Source organism: Humulus lupulus, chromosome 3 (genome assembly GCF_963169125.1).
Source record: "Humulus lupulus chromosome 3, drHumLupu1.1, whole genome shotgun sequence".
In the NCBI taxonomy this organism is placed as follows: Eukaryota; Viridiplantae; Streptophyta; class Magnoliopsida; order Rosales; family Cannabaceae; genus Humulus; species Humulus lupulus.
The window spans coordinates 280,300,495-280,328,020 of record NC_084795.1 but is presented as its reverse complement, the minus strand read 5'-3'; the positions used below and the strand labels follow the sequence as shown (position 1 = coordinate 280,328,020).

General features: G+C 34.1%; 2 protein-coding genes across 2 annotated transcripts in view; both read right to left on the bottom strand.

The window, feature by feature from the left end:
• The window catches only part of LOC133825780 (jacalin-related lectin 4-like), a 115,481-nt gene that overhangs the window by 48,961 nt on the left and 38,994 nt on the right, over nt 1–27,526 (bottom strand). Inside the window, exons 5-8 of the mRNA XM_062258681.1 lie at nt 17,453–17,665; nt 17,105–17,347; nt 16,787–17,002; nt 16,455–16,691 (exon numbers count right to left, since the gene is read on the bottom strand). Coding sequence (XP_062114665.1) covers nt 16,455–16,691; nt 16,787–17,002; nt 17,105–17,347; nt 17,453–17,665 — 909 coding nt within the window. The remainder of the gene's footprint in view (nt 1–16,454; nt 16,692–16,786; nt 17,003–17,104; nt 17,348–17,452; nt 17,666–27,526) is intronic.
• Nucleotides 23,486–26,338, bottom strand: LOC133821627 (potassium transporter 4-like). The gene is made up of 8 exons (XM_062253807.1): nt 26,170–26,338; nt 25,781–26,024; nt 25,428–25,673; nt 25,277–25,327; nt 24,917–25,177; nt 24,631–24,683; nt 23,932–24,046; nt 23,486–23,835 (listed from the first exon to the last, which is right to left on the bottom strand). Exons 1-8 carry the CDS (start codon nt 26,227–26,229, stop codon nt 23,486–23,488), a joined length of 1,380 nt encoding a protein of 459 aa, XP_062109791.1. The 5' UTR covers nt 26,230–26,338.

Here is a 27,526-nt window from a genome sequence, read left to right as displayed (position 1 = left end):
GGAAGTTCTACCCACAACTGAAATGAAGAAGAATTAACTTCTTGCAATATTGGTATATCATTTGTGGTCTCAGTATCATCAACATCGGAATTTGAGAAATCCCATACATTCCTCGGAATGTATTCATTAACGAGCCTCCAATCATCCCCATTTTTCACATCTCGAAGATAATACACCAACTTCGCTTGAGATGCGAGAACGAAAGGATCATCTTTATAACATTCTTCTTTCACATATACGCTCGTAAAATTGGATTCCACTTTTAATTCTACTTGTATTGAACCATCTACACTTGAATAGGGCAACACTGTAACCCATCAAGTAGGACAATTCAATTACTTCTTCCAAAACTCCATAGTAGTTCACTCCTTCCTCACTTGGCACCATTACACCGCAATTTTGTGTTTTAAGCTTCATATCACGACCACGAGTCACAAATTTCACACCATTCACTATCATCCCTGGATATGAATACACGGTGCCGCTTGATTTGTTTGCGAGAGCATACAATTCATTATTCACAGCAGTAGGTGTTGACTCATGCAAACCGTTCACCTATCAACATTAACATTGAAAGTTGGTTTTGGATTGACTAAGTGGGGTTTCAGAAAATAATTGACTAATATACATACTCTTTCTTTGAACCACTGAGGAAAATTAGTTTCTTGTTGAACTTCAAGATTCGATCCCCCCGTCTTCTTAATTCACCCATATGCTCACTACAAATGAACAAAAAAAACTATGATTTTGGCATTTACTCGGTATATAAACCAAACATCATTATTGAAAAAATACTAGAAAACACACCTAAGGTACTCCTTAATTTCGGCACAATTGTTCAAGATATACCACTCAGCCTTTTGCTTTAACTGCGGATTGAGGAGCATACTTGATTTCTTACCAAATAGACGACCAACAGCCTTATAAATAGAATATTCCCGATTTGGTTGGGATTCAACGCGATCGTCATTCCTCTCAGGTCGATTGAATCGAGTCTCAACCCCCCGCAGGTACATTGAGCAAAAGGTTAAAGCCTCGTTCACCACGTAAGCTTCTGCGATTGAACCTTCTGGACATGCACGATTTCTTACATACTGTTTATAAACTCCCATCGAACGTTCAATGGGATACATCCACCTAAAGTGCACGGGACCGCCAAGAATTGCCTCTTTCGGAAGGTGCAAAACCAAATGCACCATAATGTCGAAAAATGCTGGAGGAAATATCATTTCCAACTTGCATAAAATGGTGATAATGTCTGTCTCCATCTTCTCAAGGTCTTTCACATTCAAAGTCCGTGCACAAAGTTTTTTGAAAAAACCGCACAACTCAATAATTGGCTTCCGAACTTCCGGAACTAAAAACGACCTAATTGCGGCGGGCAACAACTGCTGAAACAACACGTGGCAATCGTGTGATTTCAACCCAGTTATCTTGCCATCATTGACATTGACATTCTTCGAAAGGTTTGCAGCAAAACCGTCCGGGAATTCAACTGACTTCACAAATTCACAGAAAGCTCGATGCTCCGGGACACTGAGGGTGTAACTGGCGTGCGGTTTCTTCCACTTGTTTCCCTCTTTGCGGAGGTGGAGTTTTTCCCTAATTTTCATGTCTGCTAGATCAAGTCTTGCCTTGTCAGTGTCTTTAGATTTTCCCTCTAAGTTCAACAAAGTTCCCAAGACACTGTCTCAAACATTCTTCTCAATGTGCATTACGTCCAAATTATGCCTCAACAATAACTCCTTCCAATAATCAAGCTCGAAAAATATGCTCTTCTTCGACCAATTAAGTTCAATCGGAGCCCTTTTGCGTTTCACACCACCAAATTATTTGTGTTTCCCAGGATGTCTAATCAGAAAATTCTCTAATTGCTTCAACACATCATCACCGGAGTAATGTTTCGGTGGTGGCCTGAGTTCCTTGTTACCGTCGAATAGTGCTCGTTTGCTCCTCCATTCATGATCCATATCAAGAAATCTCCTATGGCCAATGTATGCAATTTTACTTCTAATCCCTACAGAGGGAGTTTCTTCATTGCATGTGGGACACACCTTGTACCCTTTTGTGCTCCACCCAGACATCATAGCATAAGCTGGGTAGTCGTTAATGGTCCACAAGATTGCTGCACGCATATTGAACAAGGTACTATTGTATGCATCTCTTGTCTCGACACCATTCATCCATAACTCCTTCAACTCGTCAACCAAAAGTCTCATATAGACATCGATATCTTTTCCAGGTGAAGAAGGACCTGGAATAAGAATAGACAACATTAATGACTGTGGTTTCATGCACTTCCACGGCGGCAAGTTGTATGGGACAAGTATCACAGGCCACATGCTGTAAGAGTTGCTCATGTTCCCAAAAGGATTGAAACCATCTGTAGCCAACCCAAGCCTAACATTTCGAGGTTCGGCTGCGAAAGATGGGTACAACTCATCAAGGTGCTCCCACGCCTTACTGTCAGCGGGGTGCCTCATCACACCATCTTCCCTTGGCCTTTTAGAATAGTGTCATCTCATATCCTCTGCAGTATATCTGGAACTGTACAACCTTTTCAATCTCGGCGTCAACGGAAAGTACCGCATGACCTTATGGGCCACTTTCTTCCCGTTCCCATGATTATCTTGCCAGCGACACTCACCACAAACCGGACAGAATTCCAAATTCGCATTCTCCTTCCAAAACAGTGCACAGTCATGCTTGCAAGCATCGATGGACTCATATCCCAATCCAATACTCCGCAACTTTGCCTTCGCCTCATAGTTAGACTTAGGTAAAATTGTTCCGTCAGGCATAGCGTCGACTAACAATTCCAGCAAACCATCAAAGTAATGATTGCTGCACTTGTTAATTACTTTGAGATGCATCAACTTCACCAAGAAGTTCAACGCGGAATACTTTCGGCAACCCGGGTACAGTTCACTTGACATCTCCTTAAATAAATTGTCATACTTGTCGCGATGTTGAGGATCATCTTGGGGAGGATCATTATAGTTTCCAGCGGGAACGTCATCTTCAGCGTAAACATCCTCCAGGATATCCGCTATCTCATCTCTATCATGATCTTGTACCACAGCTGGTGGCGACGGCAGCGCCTCTCCATGGTAATGCCACACTTTGTAGGACTGTACGATGCCATTGTTGAATAAATGCATCGAAATTGCATTTATAGGCTGGAACTTAACATTCCCACATTTCTTGCACGGACAGCGAACCAAACCCCGATCGTTCAACTGATTTTTGGCGATATCGAAGAACTCCTTAACACCATTTCTATACTCCAGAGACCAACGATTCCTCGCACTCATCCAGCTCTTGTCGCTCGCCATCTTTAAGCGGAATAATTAAGAAAATATTAATAATTGTCTTAAAATGAGGGAAATGATAGTCAAAGTATTTCATGACTGTTTGTCTTCCTAATTATCACTAACTGATAATAATATCCTATCTCTGGCAAAAATAATTATTTATAGAGATATTTCCGGCTAAATTACTCAAACTTACAACTTACTAACACTTAAATGACACGTGACACCACATAATTGGTACACATTATTATTATTATTTTAAATAATTTTTCATAAAAAAAATCATTTTATATTTTTTATTTTTTTTAAAAAATCCAATTTATTGTTTTCCAATTTAAAGGTACAAAAAATAATTTTTTTTTTCATTTTTTACAAAAAAAAAATCAAATTTGCTGCTTTTAATCAATTATTTAGGATTAAGTAAAAAAAATATTTAATCTTAAATTATTGCTTAGATTTTAAACAAAATTACTTAATCTTTAATTGAAAACAAGTAGACAAAATGATAAATAGGAAGATTTTAATAATAATAATAAAAAAAAAAATTGATGATATTAACAATATAAAATTTAATTTAAAAAAACATGTATTTTTCATACTTAATCTTAAGTTGACAAAAATTTTGAATTTTTTTTAAAAAATGTAAATTTTACTTTTTTGTTAAATTAAATTTTTTTTAAGAATAATAACAATGTAGATCAATCATGTACTGCCACGTGTCCGTTGACTAGTTTACTTTAACATTTACTTATTTATTACTTTTAATTTAAAATTAATTTAATTATACATTAATCTCCATTTTGTAATTTTTTATTAAATTCTTCAATTTGTATTGGATTATTTACTTAATCAATAATAATTTTATTATATTTATATTTTATTAAATCATTCATATTTTTAACTTTTTCAATTACAAAACATCTAATATTAATGTTAAAATTAATTATTAATTATTATGATTGGTAATTTTATTTTATTTAAATTATAGTTAAAAATTATTTTTCTGATGAATTTTTAATTATACTTAAATTTTTATTTAATTAATTATTAAAATTTTATTAATTTTACTAACTCCAACAAAATTTGGGTAGCATAACGACTATATTTCAAACTATCCCAAAAATTGAAAAACCTACAAATTAAACATATATATAACCAGAATATTCCCAGAGCAATATACAAAACATTCTCATAACATGCACAACATAAACCAAGATTAATAACATATATCAAATCTTTTTATATCATTTTATATCAGTAACATCAAAACAATTTATTTAATAAATATTTATAAAAAAATAATATTTAATATAAAAAATATAATATATATTTTTTTAATATACATAATCTAATCTATTTTTTAATATAAATATTAAGCATTAAAATTAAAAAATATGCATACTCCAATCAAATTTTTTTAATAAATACTAAAATCGTATTTTATTTTTCATTATTAATCTCATTTTTATAAAACTACACATATTTATTTATTTTTTTAAAAGAAAAATATAACTATAATACCAAATATCACACACATACATTTATATTAATCAATTTTCTAAGAAAATTTAACATTAAATAAACATATATACACACACATTTACACATATACATAAACATATATATAAACACATTTACACATATACATAAACATATATCATATGCATATATATAAATATATATATATATATATTCAGATATATAAATATATACATATACTCGGATATAAAAACATATACATATACTGATATATATATAAATATATACATATATATATAAACTGATAAATATAAATATATATATAATCAGATATATATAAATATATATATAACGAAATAAATATATATATATATAAACCGAAACATATATATATATAAACTAACATTTTTAGTCTTATTTTACCGAGAGGAGCTACACACCTGTTTATATTAGGGAGAGAATAACAAAAAAAAAATACAATTACAAAACAAAATATAGAGAAAAAAATCCAAAAATGTTAAAAATACCGAATACTAACCATGAGAGATAACTTCACTAACCTTGAGAGAGAAGCCACGGTGGGATTATGGCTCACGGTGGTCGGAGAGATTATCACAGAGGAGAGAGAGAGAGAGAAGCTTTGTTTCGAAACTGTAAAACTGAAATGGGGAAGAAGGAGGCTCGGGCGGCTGGGTATATCGTTATAACTTTTGCCGGCGCGTTTCGTTGCGCCGGCAAAAGTCTAAAACTGCTCCGGCAAAAGTGTTTAAGTAAACCCTAAAATAAAACGACGTCGTTTTAATTATCTCGACTTTTGCCGGCGCGTTTTTGCACTTTTGCCGGCGCAACTAAACGCGCCGGCAAAAGTATGCCCACCTACCTTATTTCAAACGTGTGAAAATTTTAAAAACACGTTGACTTTTGCCGACGCGTTAGGTGAAATGCGCCGGCAAAAGTTTGTATGTTTTATTTTGAAAATCTGGCATTACTTTTGCCGGCGCAACCCCGAATTGCGCCGGTAAAAGTCACATTTACCCGCGTGAAATTGCGCCGGCAAAGGGTTTGATTTTTGCCGGCGCAATTCACGAATTGCGCCGGTGAAAGTGATTTTTGCCGGCGCAATTCTGAATTGCGCCGGCAAAGAACTGGTTTCTTGTAGTGAGGTGAGTTATATAATTTAGAATTTTTTGCTGCAAATATAAACTTAGTGACCTTGTCACAAAGTAGACACCTCACCAATTGTCATTCAAAAAAAAATTTAAAAATTAGAAGAACAACCAATTAACTATCTAAAACAAGCCATTAGAAGAAAATAAAGTTTCAGGGCAACCAAATGGATGATGCAACATAAAATTTGTGAATGAACCTGTTATGATCCATATATCTTTGTCTAAAAAATAGAAACATATAACACAAAAGAATTTGTAAACAAGATCCGAGAATTTAAACAAAAAGGAATCATATTAACTTTTGAAAGAGACCTAAATGACGACTCTAAGCATAAGCGAGACAAGTCTATGTCTAAAATCTCAAATTAAAAAAAAAAGTTATTTTTTTAAAATTACTATTTTCTATATTAAAAAAAGCATCCACATTTAAAAAGATATTATTTTTTATATAATATTTTATAAAAATATTTCGCAGATTCAAGGTCAGTGATGTTTGGTTGAAGATAATAGAATAGAATAGAAAAGAATCAATATTTATTACATTCATTTGTTTTGTTGAATTTTAGAGTATTAGAGTGTCATTCCAATAGATGGATTTTCAATCATTTTAGTGGAATGACTACTTTATTTGAAAATATAAAGAAAGACCATTCCAATGTAAGATTGAAAAAAAAATTAATAATTTTTTTATCAATTTTTTATTTATATTAAATTTTATTCATATTCATTTTCTCATTCTCATTTCTATTCATCAGTAAGGATCAATTGTACAAAGGAAATTGTCTAGTGCTTGACTACTGAATTAGTTAGGCATCATCAAATTAGATAAATGCTTAACTAGGTAACCAAGTTTAAAAAATATCAAATTTTTATAATTTCTATTTCAAAAAATAAATATTTGTGAGCTTTTCCTTAGCCAATATATACTTCATTCTCAATCAATAATAAGTGCCATGTTGAATAGCAAAATATTTTTTTTTCTTTTTAATATAGTTTAGATTGTGATTTGCTATTAATAAGTGTGTTCATCGGTGAGTTAGACCCTAATCAAAACTCTCAAACTATTATTTTGCAACTTATGACTTGTTCAAAGTAAAATAATAATATAATAACTCTAACCTAACCAATCGAATAGGAAGGATTGTCCCATTCTATTTTTAAGAATTTCTTTATTTTTTTTTTACTTTTCTTATGAATAAAAATTATTTTTAAATAGAATATATGTAAAATATTTATATCTTAGTTTTTTAAAATATTAAGTAAAATATATGTAGTCTTGTAGACTTCTCTTCAGCCCTTTCTCAGTCTTTTTCTCTCTTAAAACCATAATAAAAATCCCCCTCAAATTAACCCTAATCATCCTTTATAGTCTCAATTAAATTCTAATTAAAAAGTAATAAAAAATTTGAAAATGACGTCGCGAGCCGCGACCTGAAAAATGTGAGCCGCGGCCTAGAACAAAATCTGTGCCTAAATCTGTCCCTCAGGTAGCGGCCTAGAAATTACGCGCAGCGGCCTGGCACCCTAGGCAGCGGCCTGTCTGGAAGAAAAAATTCTGAAAGTGCAATTTCCATTTAAAGTGTCATGGCCTAAGTTTCATGAGCTGCGGCCTACCTCTAATTTCTTCAATTCTTGATCTTAGATAGCTTCCACGTTGCCACCACTTCTGTAACGCCCCAACTCCTGGGACCGTTACGGTGTGCCTTGTAAATAGTGCTAAACTCGCTAATCGAGTCATTTGGCCAAAATCGTGATCTAAGTATGATTAGCGGTTTAGGGATTAAACATTTTGGTTAAGATATAACGTTTCACTAGAACGTTTAACATATACATTGGGATCCCGAAAATACAATTCAGAGTTTATTACAGAAAATATTTACAACAGGTCGTTCTAAGCGGCAAAACAGGGTTCAACCCTAGTTCCACTTTAAACCTCGGTCGTGACGGACGAGCAGCTGCATATGTACACGTCATCACCTAAGCCCTCCAACTCAAGGATGGTCTAGCTTCCTCTTGCCTTTACCTGCACCACATAGCACCCGTGAGTCGAAGCCCAGCAAGAAAACATAACACTTTTCATAAACATTATCAAATGATTATCATTATAATCATACTGAATATAAAGCTTTCAAACCAATGGGTGCACATCACATGATTCTAGCGGGAGAGTGGCTGTTACATAAGCCACTAGCCTCCAAGCTCTCTTTTCTAGCGGGAGAGTGGCTGCTAGGTAAGCCACTAGCCTCCAAGCTCTGTTTTCTAGCAAGAGAGTGGCTGATAGGTAAGCCACTAGCCTTCAAGCTCTGTTTTCTAGCAAGAGAGTGGCTGATAGGTAAGCCACTAGCCTTCAAGCTCTGTTTATTCATCGACCCTCAGGGTCGGTCAGGCATTAATGCTCCTTGAGTCATTCAATGCTAGTAATCGATTAGATCTAATCTCTGTTGGCTTGCGTGATTCACGCTAAGGCCGTTCTGACAAGTAAGTCAGCGCTTCCTGACCTGTGTCCAGTATCACTGCCGAACCTGACAAGTAAGTCACAGCTTCACAGCTGATACTAACACTTTTGTCGATCTGACTAGTTAGTCAGTACCATACACAAGTAAGCAATGCTATCAATATGTATCATATGCCAGTTATCCAAGAATAGGGCATTCAACATGCTTACTAAACAGTTTCTAGCACAGTCATGATCATGCACAAACTCAGAGACTCAAGCTCTGACCAATCTCATATTCATCGTTCATGGCATGCCCTATCACATGTTTCTCGTGCATTACATGCATCACACTTAATTATCCAGCATGCCTCAACAACAGTCATATGCAAATGGGCAAGATTTGCCAAGCATTCATTATGCTAACAATGTTTACATTTAAACATCCAACATGCATCAATCATAGCCATGCATGTCATACTCAATAGCCAATCAAAATGCATCATAATAGCCATACATGTCATGCTCAATAACCAACCAACATGCATCCATAATAGCCATGCATGTCACATATACACAGGGTGCAGTTTTCTTACCTCAGATTCGAGCTAGTACCAATATAAGAACGATCCTTGAGAACGATCAACCTTTAAGCCCTTAGCGGTCACCTAATCATAACCAAGTATGAAACACCATCAATAACATGATAATCAAAGGTTTCACACCAATATCTAGCCCCCAAGAGATCAATCCAAACTAATCCAAGTAGTAGGGACACTCCCGAGGCCCATAGCTAAGTTCCCGGGGTCAAAACGAGCAAACGGGGTGAAAACAGGGCAAGGGCTGCGGCCCTAGCACCTTGGGCCGCGGCCCCCAGGGTTCTCTGAGGAAAGGGCCGTGGCGCCCTCCATCAAGGGCCGCGGCGCCCAGCGAAGACAAATTCCTGACACCTGCTTCTTCGAACTAGGGCCGCGGCGCACAAGAACAGGGTCGCGACCCCCAACCCTGGGCCATTCCCAAACGTGTTTCAAGCACTCCAAATCCTCCAAAAACATACCCAAACATTCCCCAATCATAAAATCAAAGTTCCCAAGCTTCCCAATACTCCAAAACCCTCAAAACCCAAATCTCAAACCGACCAATAACTCAACAATTAACAAAGTCCAATTCTAAGCTTAGAAACTTTAAAAACTTAAAACTTCAAACTTAGATTACCTTTGATTGGGTTATTTCTCATCAAATCATTCGGTTAAGAAGCTTCTAATCTTTCCTAGGATCGCTACGCCTCGACCCTCGCTTGATTCCGACTCCTAGAACTCAAGATTTCCTCAAAAAGGCTCAAACGGTAAAACAGACTGTTTTGAGAGAAAACGAGAAGTTTCTAACGTATGTTCTTATCTGTCAAGCTACTTCAAGCTTAAGTAACCTTAAATAAAACCTAGTGCTCGGGGTCCCGAAAACACACCCAGGGAGACTATAGTCGAAACTTCCAGAATTTCACCCTGATCTCAAATATTCCCAATCTATCACCAAATAAACATTTCTATTACTCCAAAATTGACCCCGTTATGACAAAACCGCTAATCCATTATATATGACCGTCTCATGTCGAATAGCTCGAATATATCTCCATAATAATTAAATCTCATTCACAAATTACAATATGCACCCAATTTACAAATATGCCCTCAACAGGCCAAATTACCAAAATGCCCTTATAATTATAAATACACCCATATGCATGCATTTATCATCATATAATAATATAATTCACATTAACACGCATATGATCATTAAATATCATAATAAATCAATTATGGCCCTCCCGACCTCCTAATCAAAGTTCTAAACCTTATTAGGAAATTTGGGGCATTACAACTTCCACATTTCAATCTCGAAAGCTTTGAATACTCCTAAAACTTTATTTTAACTACACTTGCCATCAAAATATCAGATTTATCATCATAAAACGCAACGTAGAAAATATGTTATAGAATCACGAAACTTAGTTAAAACTATTAAAAATGCTATCATAACACCATCCAAGCATAGAAAAACTTAACAAATATTAATACAAAAATGACCTTATCAGCAATCCTCTAGAGTAGATGGGAGCCAAGGAGAAAGGTGGGTCGCAGCGCCACTATGGCTGGGCTGCGTCGCGTGTCTGCTGGTTGGGGATGCTGGGCCTCTGGTTAGAGGCGGGCCGCGGCATGGGGGCATAGGGTCGCGACTCTTAAGGAATTTTTGGACCATTAGAGGGTTTTGAGCGCGGGAACTCAATCTTAGGGACTCTGGATTGTTTCCACTACCCGGTTGGGTGGAACCCGAGGTCCCGGAGGCTAGGACTTGGTCCGGAAGCCTTTCATCACACTTGATATTAATAGAATCCTATTTAATGGTTTTGACTTAGGGTATCGCTAAGGGCTCGGAAACCGAGATCGTGCTCGAGGGTCGTTCTTATTTACGATTGCTTGGACCTAAGGTAAGAAAACTGTACCCAGAACGTGTTGTATGTGATTAGGGCTTGGCCCATTCGTTATATGTTATTATGACTAGGGCTTGGCCCGTCTATTGTATATGAATATGGTTAGGGATTGGGCCCCAGGGTTGGTTATGTTCGGCTATTGTTTTAAATGCTTGTTGCTAGATGCATAAGTGTTTGCATTCGTTACGTGAATTCTATGGTTAAGGCATATGGCCCCGTTATATGAATATGTTTAGTATTATGAAAATGGTTATCCAATGAGATTATATGATTAGCATGAGTATATGATTAATTTGTAGGGATGTGCCTATCCACATCTGTTCCTTATAAATAAGGTATGTAATCCTGGATCAGGGCTTGACTTATGAGTCAAGGACGACAATAGTGCGTTGGTCGAAAGGCATTGGCCTAAACCAGTGACGTGCTATTACGTTGATAGACCTAAGGTCGAAGGTGAACCACAAGGGTTGGGATAGCTCTATGGCTAGTGAGACAGAGCTAAGGGAGAGGGCCCCACGTGACTCTATGGTCACGTAGCTAGGGCATAGGCCCAAGAGTTGGCTTAAAAGCTAAATGAATAGGGAAATAGCCCCAGATTGATCCAATGATCGTGTGATTGAACTAAATGACATTGGTTATGAATTATTGTTGTTGATTATTATTGAATGATTATTTAAAGTTATACTCTCTGTTGTTATACGTTCTATTTTCTTGTTGAGCGGGTGCTTTGTGGTGCAGGTAAGGGAAAAGGGAAGATTGACCAGCCATGAGTTTGAGAACTTCGGTGGTAGCGTGTACATATACAACTGGTCGACCATCACGACTAGGGTTATTTCAGAGGAAATAGGATTACAACCCTATTTTGCTGCTTAGGCCGGCTGGTTCTTTGACCAAAATTTTTAAACCTAGCCCTTGTCACTTGTTGGATTAGCTTATACAGGATCTTTATTTATTTTCATGTATATCTAATATTAAACAAATTAATACGAGATAGCCTAAAACATGTTTCTAAAATTGAATTCAAAGAGAAACAAATAATATAATACTTACAGTATACGCAGCGGAATTAGGAGTCCTTCCTTCAGTTTCTCTAACTCTTGTATCCTTTCTGTCGCAGAGTATTATCAAGAAACTGAACCGATCTTCTATTTTCTTCACGATCTTCCAATGTATCCTTAGAACCACCTAGACTAGTGTGGGCAATTCTCAACACATGAGATAGATATAGAAAGAAGAAGCGAAAATAACAAAGAGGCTTAGAAAATGACTTGTGTTTAGAGAGAATCTAAAACTATCAGAAAATCTGACGTGTGACTTATCTGTCGTCTCTAAAATCTTCTCTCTAAGCACTCCTTTTATAGACTCAATTAGGCCATTTAATTTAATGAACAAATCAATAAAATAACAGCCATTTTGAAGCTCTAGGTCGAAATTATCATGGGCTTTAGGCCCGTGAAATTTCTCATTTGATTATAAGCCCATTGGACTTAAAATCAAGGCCTGTATTATTTTCTATTGATTTAATTAATTAAATAATTATTTAAATCCTTTATCAAATTAATTATTTATAATTTGAACCTTGATTTAAATTTATTTATTAATTTAGATACCAATTTATCTTAATTAATAAATTTGCCATAATTTATCTTTTCTTCTCAAAATTACACAACTCTGTGAAACTATCCAAAATTGACCTGGTCAACTTTGATAATTCTAATTGATGATTATATCAATTATTTGAGACTATCTAGATGATTTTATCCAAGGTACAATGGGGACCATGAGCCTTTGAAATCAACCTCCAATAAGTTATCATAAATCTAACAAATAAATTTACTAACTTATTAATTCCTCGTGACTCCACTATAGACTTGGAATTGCACTCTTGAATTCATAGAACGCTCTATAACAAATATAGATACGCCATTAAGTATCCATTGTTACAACCATAATTGTTACTCAATCCTCTATAGACGGTCTACAATGAGATAGGACTAAAATACCGTTTTACCCCTCATTGTATTTTATCCTTAAAACACTTAGTTCCTTGTAAATGATATTTTAGTAAACTAATTTAATTACTGAAATGAGATCTCTATCATTTATCACCTTGAACCAAACTAAAAGGAAACCATCGTTTCACTTCTTCATCAGAAGCTATAGATGTTCATATCTATGATGAACACTCCCACTCAATTATACTACCGAGTTCCCAAGATGTAAGTATGGGCTAGTCCGTAGGGTAAGCTGGTAACGAACAAGTCAAAGAACTCAAATAATACAATCAGTTAGAATACTAACCACTCAGAATTGAGATTGAATTGACCTATGGTCAACTATATGATATGACTAGAATAGATAATAACGGTATGTTTACTTATCTTATCAACTGTCAATATCGGTCATGTCCGATGTAACAAATACATCCGATCTTATCTACTTTGCTAATGTTCTGGAAAGAACATAACATTGTAATGTGTAAGTAGAACATATCGTAGATTGGCAAGTTAGTGTAAATCCGGTGCATTGACTGATCTTAGGACTAACTTATTTTAAACATATAATCATATTTATATTCCATTGTGATTACGTCACTATAAATAAGATTAGCTATATGCTCGGGATATAATAGAAGTTTATATTAAACAAATAATCATGAAAATAAAACATGTGAGCAAAGTGATTGACCAAGTCAAAAAATGATTTCTATTCTTTTATTGATAATAAAATGAGATTACAAAGAATTTGGGTTTTAATTAGGGCATAAAACCCCAACATCACTAACCTTAGTTACACGTTTTAAGCCAAATGATCTAGTTAGCAGGGCTGACACAATTTTAAGTACACAGTGTAACGGTCCTAGATTAGGAAGGCATTACAACTTGGTATGAGAGCCAGGTTTAAAGGTTCTTGAAGACTAGCCAGGCATGTAGACTCACCACTAAAGACAAGCTCGACTCAGGGTTTGGTAACTGTTATATGTTTATATGTCTAAATGCTTAAACATGATATGAATGTCTTACCTGCATGCCTGTTTAGGAAGCATGAGATTATCTGATAGGACTTGGCCTTTGACTGTTGCATAAATGTTAAAGAACGTGCTTATTAGCATCGTTACTGCTTGTGGATGCAAGGGAACCGCTTATTAGCACTATTATTTGTATATAGGCCAAGGGAAAATGTTTATTAGCATATTACTGGCAGGAATAGAAGGACATGCTTATTAGCTATGTTGGATTTGTAAAAAATACTTGGATATGCCTATGTGTAGAGTTATTTGCTGATGGATATCAGGAGGTGCTTATTAGCACTACGAATGGGTATGTTTATTGCGTGATGGCATGCTTATTAGCATTGCATATGTATGTTATCTGATGATCTTGGACCATCAGGCGGCGAGTGGTATAGTTATGACTTACCTAACGGCCTCTTTGATCTCTGTAGGGTGGATGAAGTGTCAGAATGAACCCTCAAAGGTCAAAGAGATTGGCTTACTTATAGGCTAGTGAAGGGAATGTTCAGGGCCAGGCCCCATTGCCAGCTCCAGAGAACTGGCAACAAGTGCTTGCTGACATGCATGCCAGGTTAGAGAGGTAGGGAGAAGAGATACGCCTCTTGAGACAGCAGCAGGTTCAAGTAGGGAACCTATAGGCCGCAGTACCAGCAGTGGTACAACCTGAGATATCGGCAGTTACACAACCCCAGACCGGGGGAGATAGGTGGGAACCCCTATATGAGGAAGAATTAAACTTGGAAGATGAAGACATGATGTTTTCACTCCAATTCTTGATGAGTCTTGATTATCTTTCAAGGATCGAAACCTAGCTCTGATTTTTCGGGTTCAACCCCAACACCAAGACTCAAATGAACCTGCAATGCTCAATTAACAGAACAAGAATTGGAAAAATAATACAAATAAAGGAAAAACACACAAGAAACAAATCAACACAAGTGATTATCCTGGTTCAGCCCCAACAGAATTGGCCTACTTCTAGTTGAGCTCTTTCCACTAAATACTCAAAAATGTACAACAACAGATGACTTCTCAGCAATGGCAAGAACACACTAGCTTGCAACTTAGGTTCTCTTCATCAAGGCATCTACACGATGCAAACCCAGAACCACTAACACACAAGCTTCTCTCAAAACAGTCTTAATTTCTCACCCACACAATACAACTCAGCAACTCACGCCCTCATTTTTCTATAAATAAAAGAACCTATTTAAATGATAAATAAAATTACAGGAGATATTAAAGACAAAACTGCCCTTGACGGATGTTATCATTTCAAGTAGCTGAGGTGTGAGCTGTTGTCGTTTTATGAGAGTTGTGAGGATTACCCAAAACATCAACTAATATATTCATACAATAAAATAATTAAAAGAAAAATAACTCCAACAGGTAATCTATAATTAAATAATTTCACATGAAAAAGAAAAAAATGGAGCTCTTTTTTAGTTAGAAAATAATTCAAACATTGGAAGAGGGTATATTGGATCCAATGAACATATTATTTTTTTAATTAAAAGAAGGATGTAATGGAAACAAAATTTTGAATTAAAATTACAATCCACCAACCTTTTACCATTGTTTATTTATTTGTCTCAAATTTTACCTTTTTTTTAGTAATGAAATTTACTCATTGAAAAAAAAAATCATAATTTCATACAACTTATAAATCTAAATGGCAAGATAAAAAACATGGAATTTATCTAGCCAAACAAGTTCATCTTCCACCTAAAGAGCATGCACGTCCAATTCAAGAGCAATCTTATTGGATATATAACGAATCATAGATGGTCTTAGAAAATTAAACAATAAACTTATTATATTCTCTTGAAAAATTGGTAATTGGTTGACATAACTTAATTTTTCTAAGAGATCATCATTTTTCAATGACTTAGGCTCTTAAAAAATGTTCAAATTAACTAAACTTGTAATATAATTTAGTTTGCTGAAATATTATGAATTTATAAAATGGTAGTCTCCAATATAGCATTGTCTTTCTCACATGTTTAATTTGACATATGATAAACTTCATGGTAATTAAATTAGGCACAAGGTAAATTTCACTTTTGATTCTCATTGGTTATTGCCTCACGTAACTATTGCAACTTTTTAGTTTTAAATTATTTAAATATTAAAAGTAGACTTTTACAACTAGAGCACACAAGGTCATATATTACAACTGGTTGGCTGACCCAGTGAGCTATAAAGCTCAGAGTCATCAACTTATTTGTTCAGATAATTAAACTCAAAACACATAATAAAGGTAAAGACTTTTGACTTAGGATATAATCATATAAACCATATCCCATCTTATTACAAATATGTAAGTAAGGATCCAAATCCAACGAAGAATGCACATTACAAATATGTAAGTAAGGATCCAAATCCAACGAAGAATGCACATTAAAATGTGCAATAATTCTACTCTTTTCCTCAGCCAGGTCCATTATTCTGCCTCTCCCTATTAAACAACAGCCAACAAATTTATTCAGATCGAAAACATTCAAATCAAAGAGTTAACATTGGCATAAATAAATTAACTAAACTAGAGAGAGTTTACCGGTTTGACATAGATGCCAATTGAGTCAATGTAGTAGCCTGATTTTCCATGGAATCCAACAACGACGCCACCTTGAATTGGGTTTGAGAAAGCAGTGCCTGTTGCTTTTCCGAATGGTCCATATGTAGTATTAAGATTTGTTATAAATGATAATGATGTGATCACAGTTAATCCACGATAATTTCCATATGTCCCACTTATAGACGTCAAAAACTCCGAAACCCCATCAAACTCAATCTACAATAATACAAAAAATTAACTAATGAATAATAGTTTCATTTCGTTGTTGTATCTGATCAATATATAAATATTGCCTTGCCATATATGCTTACTATTTTTTCTACACCAAAATCGTTAGGATTCTTGCCACCAAATTTTCCATAGACGCGGTCATTCCCGTCCTTGAAGGAGAGAGACTTGATGTTGGAATCATCATGGTGGACTGATATCTGTTTTATCCAACTACTACTTCCAACCTTGAAATTAATGGGGTCATCTCCACCCTTACCTCCCCATTTCCCAAATGAAATGCTTCCATCTCGATCTACCTGCAACCAAAAACCAATAATATATACTTATACTATGCGTGTTGCTATAATACTCGTTAAATTCAAATAAGTAGAATCCGACATTATTATGTTTTGACTTACTGGCTTGACATAAATACCAAGAGCATCAAGGTAATAGCCAGAGCGTCCATGAAATCCAACTACGACACTGTGTGTCATGGGGATGCTGAAAGGCTTAGCAGAAGCAGTACTGGTTCCGAAAGGTCCATATGTCTTGAGATTTGTGTGAAAAGATAGTGAAATGATAACATCAGGTACATCATTGTACACACCATACGTTCCACTTATGGATTTGAAATACTCCGAAGGGAAATTGATAGCGACCTTGTACACAACACAACACAACACATATATTGAGTTGAGAGAAAAAAATGAGTAACCAATTAAGTAGTGCATGCATGCATATATATATATATAAAAAGAAGTTACCTGTATCTTATTTCCCCAATCCCAAGCATCAGGGCTATGGCCACCGAATGTCTCAGAGATAAAGCCATCTTCGTCTTTGAAGGAAATGGACTTGATATTACCACCTTCGTGGAGGGTTATCTCAGTTATTCCAGAGCTGGGTTTGTAGCTCCAAGGGTCACCACCCGAACGACTCCCCCATGGTCCCACCGAAATGACTCCTCCTGAGGACGCCTGATCGATCAGCATAAACGAGAATAAACATATGATGATGAGACAGTTCTACAATGTCATTCGTATCATATAATAATGCGTACCCAAAACTACAATGTCATACCATTTGCTTCGATAGATTTGTTGAATGTTGATGACAGGAATCTCCGTTATACAATTGGCTGTGTGTGATTTGAAAATGGCAAAGGTACGTGCTAATTTATAGAGAATTGCTAAGGGCATGGCTAGTGCCAAACACCACTAGTATTATGAGGTATCGCTAACTAATGTGACACCTTATGTGGTGCTGGGCAAAAAAAAATCTGTTGTCCCCAATTTTCTGTCCCCTCCATGTCCCATCAATTATTTTAAGATACCTCATTTATTTATACTTAGGAAAAGAGAAAGTTGTAAATAATTTATATATTAAATAAATAAATGAGATGTCTTTAAATAATTGGTGGGACACAGAGGAGACAAGAAATTTGGGTACTGGTGATTTTTTTTCGGTGTTGGGCACCTTAAAGTGCCAAATAACAATACTCTAATTTATAAAGAGAAGAATTTGAGGATGAAAGAACATTAAATGTTAGGTGTAAAATTTCAATCATGAAAATTCAAATATGATGTTATCATTGCTTTCTCACTCTTTATTTTTTATTAATTTTTTATTTCATATTATTTTATCTCATTATTTGTTGCAAACTATTAAAAAAAAATTCTATTTGTAAATATATTTATTAGTTTTTAATTTCATATTTAAAATAAAAAACACTAAAAAAATTGTTTTTATAAAATATTAACCAAACAACTCATTTTTTTTAAGATTACAAAAACTGTTTTCTGTTCTCATTTATGAAAACATAACTTTAAAAACAAAAAACAGAAAACAATATCAAACAAACAATTAATTTATTGTTTCTCATGTTGGAGAGACTTTGAGAGTAAAATCAAGATGTGAGAGTTAATTTTTATTTTCAAATGTTAGAGAGATTCATTACAAAAAAAAAAAATTGTTAAAGAGATCTATAAGAGCACTCCTAATGGATGCTCTACTCCATTTTTTAAAATATCTCCCCAAAATATACATTTTTCTATTTTACTTATAAGTTTTATATTATACCATATATCAACTTTTCTATATATTTCTCTACATCATTTAAATATTATATCTTTAAATATATTTTATTAATTAAAGTAAAATAAAATAATTAAAAAAGAAAAATATATATATATATATTAAATGGAAGAAAGAAAGTTTATAAAGAAAAATAATAATATTAAAATATTATATAAATGATATATAAATATTATGTACATGTAGATACGAATTAATTGGAGATTGTAGACAGTTATTATAAATATATGTATAAATAATTTTTAGATTTGAGAGAGTACCCTAGTTTGAGATGAAACTGTTGGTTAATAATATTTTGAGAGAGTATGTTTTGGTTAATAATATTATCAGTCAAATAATATTTTGGTTTTGAGAGAGTCAAATAATATTATCAGTATAATATATCAGGCAAATAATATTATCAGTATAATATATCAGTCAAATAATATTATCAAGCAAATCAACACACAAGCAAAACACAGAACAATTATTCCCAATGTCTTTCTGAATCGGTTAATAATATTATCAGTCAAATAATATTTTGGTTTTGAGAGAGTCCCCTAGTTTGAGATGAAACTGGCGGTTAATAAGCAGCTTTTTTTTACATTTATTATTATTATTTTATAAAAATAATAAAACTTGCACCTTTTGACGTTGTCGGTTATTGTGTTATAATAATATATGTTTATTTCTAGGTGGTTTGGATCTTGGGGTTGGGGTGTCTAAGTCTTAGCTTCGGATTACAAAAACATATATTATACGGTTTCACGGATTATACTTTTCTTAATTAATAAGTTCTTAAGATTTTTTTTTTATTTGGTACATTAAAGTGTTCAATACTATATAAGATGACACCTTATAATTGGTTAGCGATATTTTATAATATTTATTAAAGAGTTTATACATTTTTCGATCATGTGTTTTTTCCCATTACTTGTTTGAACCATGTGTTTTGAAAAATTACATTTTGGATCCTATATTTTGTAAAATTGTTAAAATAAAACCCTAAACCCGATTTTGGTCAATGTTTTCTCAACTAAAATCACAAATAATTTACCGAACTAACAATTCAGAACAAAAATAAAATCATTCTGCTTAAAAACTGTATTGTTATATTCAATTTTTTCTTCATCAAAATTAAGTTTAGGGTTCTATTTTAACCATTTTACAAAACATAGGATCTAAAAAGTAATTTGTCAAAACACAAGGTCCAAACAGGTAATGAGAAAAATCACAAGGTCCAAAAAAATATAAACCCTTTATTAAATTTAAATATATGGGACCCGATATTAGATTACACCAATAGCAGTACCCTACCTCGATATCAGTGGTGCTCCTTAGTAATTTTCTTAAAGCTATTGATGCAATTCAATATCGGGTCCTACTTATTTGAATTTAATAAGTATTACGGGATATTACTAATTAATTAGAGAATGACACCTCATACGGTTTTAGACAGCTTAAGGTGTTAAATAACAATACTCTAAAGGGAGGTAGGTATCTCTTTTGGTCATCCAAGTCAGCAAAATATAATAAGAGTACTAATGGTAATAAAACCAAACCATAGAAATCTCTTTTAAAAAACCTGTCACTACAAGAAAAAATGATTTTAATAACACCAAAAATGTGTTATCAAAACATACGATAACACTTTCTGATGTGTTAAGACCGACTATGTTATCGTAGGTCAGGGTACTTTACATAACACTTTATCAGTGTTATACAGATGTGTTATTGTACTGTTAATGATAACACATTTTCTGTGTTATTTTAATATATAGATAAATGTTTAATTATGTTATTTATAGTCGATTATTATAACACTTTTTTTGTGTTATACTACACTTTAGTATAACACTTTTTTGTGTTATACTACACTTTAGTATAACATGTTTTTTGTGTTATACTATACTTTAGTATAACACATTTTTTGAGTTATACTACACTTTAGTATAACACGTGTGTTATATTAGCTTAGAGAAACATAATCTTTTTTTACTTACACAAAACTAGGAAAATAAATATGAAAGTTGAAGCCAAATAAGGTAACATAAATAGATTTTTATTAATTACTCAAATGTAATTACAATATTTAGTATACTAGTCTAGGCTTAAGAAATCATATTACAACATAATTTATGCCCAATTCAGATTCCTTTATCACTAAATACAAAACAAGCAATGTATACAAAAATTAGTGAAATACATTCTTCCATTCTAAAGGCCTCAACTACAAATGTTGTCAAGAATTGCTCCAAAGAAATCATCTCATTATACCTGCACATTGTAAAAAAAGAATCCTTTTATTATTAAGAACAAAAGTTCTTGCCACCACAACAACAAACTTATAGTCTTTTCTTAAATGATACATTGAAAACTTCAAAAGAAGAAAATGGAAAACTAAGATAAATACTTATCTGTTTTAGTTCAATAAAATAAGAGAGCGATCAAGAAAAAGCTAGGGAATTTTCAGATGAACAATAAAATAAGAGAGAATCAGTAGAGAATTTCTCTATGGTGATGAGTCTGATGACTCAAAACAGTCAGTTGGGACTGTAGATACTATACTGCTATATATAAACTATCATATATAATGATATTCTTTTATTCTTATATATAAATATATATAAATAACTATCATAACATCTGGTTTCTCTACCAAAGCTAGCTAGCTCATATTTAGAAATCATTTACATAAGAAACTATACATGACCCTGAAATTTTCATACTATTAAAACAAAAGTGACCTTCCAATTTGAAATTCAAGTTATAAATGCTAACCCAAATGCTGAAAAACAAAATCATATTTACAAATAAAATGAAGAGAAATAGATCAATGGTGCTGAGAGAAACATGTATTTTGGTAATTTAAGAGATGAACTCTATCTCTAAATAGAGAGATACACCACAAAATGTAAGAAACCTATCATAACTTAATAAAACTTTCAAAAAGATCACTCATGCAACTAAGAAGTTTATGGTCAGTCTAATATAAATTATAATACTAAGTAAGAGGAACACCTCATGTAGTTAATGACCATTAAACAAATAAGCTCCAAAGCTTTTTCAAAACTTCAATAATGGTATCATGAATCAATATGCTTTGATTTACAACAAAAATGAATTTAATACCCATAACCGCTCTGTGAATATTGGGCTAACAATTCAGAGAAAGTAGGATGACTTTTAAGCTGCAAATGGAATTAAAAAAAAACAGAGATATATGCTACCTAAAATTTATGAAAAACTGAAAGAAAGTGAACAAGTTCCAGTTAAGATTTTAGTTAAAATGAGCCCTCAAAGAGCTCAATACTTCCCAATTAATTTAGGACAACGTGCCTGAACTATTTATCTAAACTAACTATACCAATCTTAAAAGGGAAGCAGCAAACCTTTTTAGACATGGTGCTCATCTTCTGAAGTATTGATACAGATAAACTTCCAGTATCACCAGCAGCTAATTTCTCAATCAAATGCACCATGACTAAACTGGCAGAAAACTGTAGCTATTTACAATATAAATTAACTTAAAATGCCAATAATCAATAATCATATCAAAGAAGCCATCTAAAACTATATGATCTGCAAACATTTTGTTAGGCATCAGATATTGAATAGAGCTATATAGGATTAGTGTGTTGACTTGTAAATTTACTCAAGTTCTATTGGTTGGCTAGTAAGTGTTATTGTTAGTCTATAAATAGTATAAGAGAAATACTTGGAAGGGATATATAGAAGAATTTGGTTACTGTTTAAAGTTTATAATTTCTACCCTGGGAGTTTTTGCTAGGTTTTCTCAAATTAACCTAGACTTTGTGCAAGATTTGGTTCTTTTCAGTACAATTCGTTTATTCTTAGAATAAAGCTTACAGAATCTTTCAAATCAGGAACCTAGACGGTGTATTAATTAAAATATATTAAATGAGAAACAATGGGTCAGTTGTTCAAATAAAAAAATTAATGATCAGGAAAGAAAATGCATTAACTCGAACACGCTAAAACAGCAAACGTATGGTGTTGACTTTAAAATGACTAACTAAAATTCACCCCAAACTTCATGCAAGAAAGAGCCATATATAATTTTATACCCAAAAGTAGAAAAAAAAATGCAATATGGATTAGCGCTAGACTTGAACGCTTAAAATGGAGACAGCTAAACTCATTTTGGCATGTTGAAGTTAATATGTTAGATACTGTTACAAGGTAGTACTTATAAACTGGAGCAACTGGATCCAAGGCTTTTTTACTTGCCTGAGAAACAAAAACAGAGCAGTACTCATATATTTCAGTTGAGGAAACAAAACTAAGTAGACTAGCAAAAACAGAGGACAAATACAATTTTAAATTAGCAGGGCTTATAGAAAAAGTTTTATTGTTATATTAGCACTGCCTTTAAGACTTCCATTGAATGAGATGCTACTTACACTGTCATTTATCATAACATGAAGTTTCTTCCCTGTGCTAGAAGTTCTAAATTGTCCTAGTTCCAACCCAGTTCATATATCTATTCATACAACAGAAGAATCCTTTAGAAATTATCCTGTCTAAATCAAACTATGACACAATTAGTAAAGCAAAATTCTAGTTATGTTGCTCACAATCAAGAGATGTGATGAAACTTTTAGGTAAAATTACCCATTCAATGATCTCACTACCCAATATTACAACCTTTCCAATAACAGTTTTACACAAATGGATAAGAAAGGAAAAAACATTGCTGCTTTTTATATTTTTATAAAGCAAACCTTTTTTTTTACTTGGCAAACTTGGAAACAATAATAATTATAAGAAAACAGTATAGATTCGACAAGCATCATACCATAAGCATTTCCAATTAAATTTGTATCCTGAAATCCGATGGTTATGGCAAGAGTAAGGATCATGAGTATCCAGTTTATTTCTGGAATGTAGATCTGCCCATATATGTGTTTTGAGGTGTGGACAACTTTGACTCTTGGAAAGCAACCAAGGGCATGACATTGCTTGATGATGGAGAACGTAGCAGTTATAACAGCCTGGCTGCCAACAATAGCTACTAGCGTGGCAACAACAAACACCGACCAAAATACAGATTCTGCAATTTAAGCAAGAACAGAAAGCACAATTAGAGCAACTCATATATTAAAATGCAATTCTGGAAGCAATATTAATAATGCCAGGGAGTACTAACCAGGGATTGAATTATAAAAGCTGTAATGAATCTTATCGGGGTTTTTGGACAAGTATGCAACTTGACCCATGTATTGTACAACCAAACATGGGTATACAACAAAAGCAAACGCAAGCTGCACAGACAAAAAAGGGAACCATAACTATCATTTGTTGATAGCCAAAAAGCATTTACTACATCATGGTGAACAAGGCCTGCAAAAGCACAGTGATTTGGGGTAAATAAAATACAGAAGTATAAACACTTGATTTTGAAGAAATATCTTCAACACTATGCTCTACTTTTCCAGCAACATCTAATGGAGTTACTTCTATACATGACTTGCTAACTCAGTTGGTCATCTTTTTTGGTTTTTTATTTCAATTTTTTTTAACATGTTCTCCCATTGAACCTACAATCTTTGGGGGAGGCAGGAAACTCTAACAAATTTCTAGGAAGGTCTCATGAGGAATCAAACCCCGATCTTATGAGAGCAAACCAAGAGCCCAACCAGTCATTCTAACCCTCTTGGATCTCATTTGGTCTTCCTTTTACTTGGCTTTTTCCTACTAGGTTCTAATTCATGTGGTTTTTCCTTTTACTTTGCCTTGCACCAAACTGAATTTTCCAAACCAGCCAATATGTACATGTTTCCTATTATGTGTAGATAAGAAATTCAATATATTTAGTAAAAAAAAATTATAATAATATAAAACTCACCCTTATTGACAAAGTAGTAAAATGACCAAGGTCTGCAAACATAGCTTCGGTTCCTGGACGGAACTAGAAAATGCCTATCGTTAATTTAACTAACAGAAACATATACTCTAGAACTATAACGACATTTTTTTTTTAGGGTATTATAACGACATTTTGTCCTTAGTAAACTACATAGAACTTAATGGTTGACCAGACTTATAAAGATGAGTAGTGGCATAATGGAATTTAACATATCAAAGCCAATGAAAATGATGTTTATTTCCATTAAGTAGGATATAACACATACCAGTTATAGAAAGAAGAATCCCACCAAGAGAAATCCAACCATCTTTACCAATCTCCTTAAAGAACTTGACAATATAATGGGGTGAAAAAGCATAAACAACTTTTGGGTTCCAATGTATTGTGTTGTAGAGACCAATAGAAAAAATGGAAAATAACCAGATCAATACAATAGGTGCAAATAAAAAGGCAACTCTATGTGTGCGACAGTGCTGCAGAGCAAACAGACCGACCAAGATGCAACAAGCAATCAAGAGAAGTTCACCTAAAAACAATGAGCAGCACATAGTTTGTTAAGTCACTCATAAAGAATCAAAGTGAAAATAAAATATACGTATATATATAGCAAAACATGACAACTTACCACTAGTTAATTTATTTTCTGTAACTTCAAGCCCCGAAACCGAAGATAGAACTGCAATTTTTTTTTTTTTTACAAAGATGTTAAATAGAGACAAGGAAATAATAGTACCAGTAGTTACATATGAAGCAAAATAAGCAATTAGAAAATTGACTTGAGATAGCAGGAGTAAGGACACCATCACCAATGACCATGCAAGCTCCAAACAGCACAACAACTAAAAGGGCAGTCCTTAACCTTTTATGCTTCTCCAAAAATCTCTTCATGGGAGAGGAACTAGCATGCTGAGAAGATGGACCATATTTATAAGAAGTGAGCTCTTCATCAGCTGCTTGCTGGTTGGGAAGCAAACTAAACTTAGCATGGCGGCAAAGCAGTGAGTAAAGAGCAAAGGTCCCACCTGAAAATGAATTGAATTGAAATGAATCAAAATGAAACAAAAACTAAAATTGAAATTGAATTGAATTGGATTGAATTGAATGAAAAGGGAGGAAACAAAACACTCACCTTCACCATTATCATCAGCACTGAGTAAGACAAAGACATACTTAAGCAAAGGGATAAGAGTAAAAGTCCAAAAGATCAATGAAAAAGCACCAAAGATTGCATCTTGGCTAATATGCTTCTGTAACTTCCCAGAAAAAGTGCTTGAGTAAACATAAAGAGGTGAAGTACCCAAGTCCCCGTAAACTACACCAAAGCTCTGATAAGCTAGTAACAAATTCCTCGACATCCTCGGCCATGAAATTTGCTGCAACAAAAAGGGTTATCAGTAAACAACACTAAGAATCATCATCACCAACCCATCACAAGATCTAACAAAGATTCGCTCCCCAAAATTCTCATCTTTATACATACATACATATATATAAAGACGTGAAAAGATTGGTACAAACCTGGCCTATAGTAGTAGAAGTCGAGCGGTGAGCAGTGGAAATCCCAGATTCTGGCTCCATAGCCTTGTTTATCTCTCAATCTCATTCTCGTTCTCTCAATCTAACGAAAAAATTATATACAGAAGAGAAGAGAACAGAAGCTCAGGTCAGGACTCTGCCAAAAATATTGTTTTCCTTTCGGCTTCATTGAGTCGAATCATTCTAAACTAGCATAAACAATAACGCAGAACGAGACACATAAAACAAAGAAAAATAAATACATAAAGAAATCGATGCATCTAACATACTGAGCAGTCTGTTCGGCCAAAGCTTCAATATTTTCTGTAGGCGGAAATTGAGAAGACGATCCTCCCACTACAGTGCCCCCTCAAGCTTCTAACTTGTGGCCTGTTCTCCCAACAAAATTCCATAAATTATCTCCAAAAGCCCAATTCTCAATCAAAATCTTCCGATTTCAACACAACCAAAATTAAATAAACCAGAAGACCAATGGAGGCAAGTACAAATTGAGAAAGAGAGATAGAGAAACCTGCAAGAACTGCCTAGCAGTCTCGGCAGTTTGTCCAACGGCGATCTCCAAGAACGATGAGACCACTGGGTCGAAGGCACGCAGAGGTGGGCTCGCACCTGGGGTCACTTGGTTCGGGGGTTGGGTTCACGGGTGCCTGAGATTTGGAGCTTGGCTCAGAGAAAAATGGGTGTGAGGATGGTGGTTAGGTGGTCGGAGCTGAGGATGATGGTGGTTACGGGAGTGCGGCTAGGGCGAAGGGAAGAGAGAGACGAGAAGGAGAAAGGGGAAAAAAGGTATGAGAATTGGGTCTCTCTCGGGTCTCACAAATTTTGAGGTCAGAAATGAAAAAAAATCTAAGTGGCGCCCTTTTTTTTTTATTACCGCCCTTTTTTTTTCTTCACAAAGTGGCCCATTACTCTAGCATAACACTTTTTTATTAGTATTATATTCATGTGTTATGGAAATGGGTATTTGGTGTAGTGCGTTATTCTTAGGCTAATAATTGTTTTGTGGATAAACATATGAATATTAGGCGAGTTAGTCTATTGGAATAGAATTTTAATTCCGATTCAGTCGGATTGGCTAGTTAACTCGGGAATATATACTAATAGTTTTATGTAGAATATTTGTCCAAAAAAAAAAGACAAAAAAATAACTATTATATGTAATATATGTGAGGGAGACATCCAATGTCTCCTACTGGGAGACGTGGGACATGTGGCACTTCTGCCAGTGGGAGACGTTGGATGAACACAGGAGTACTTCCAACGTCTCCCACTGGGAGACGTGCCACGTAATGTACTCCTAGCCACTTCTTCAGCCTATTTCCAACGTCTTCCACCATTT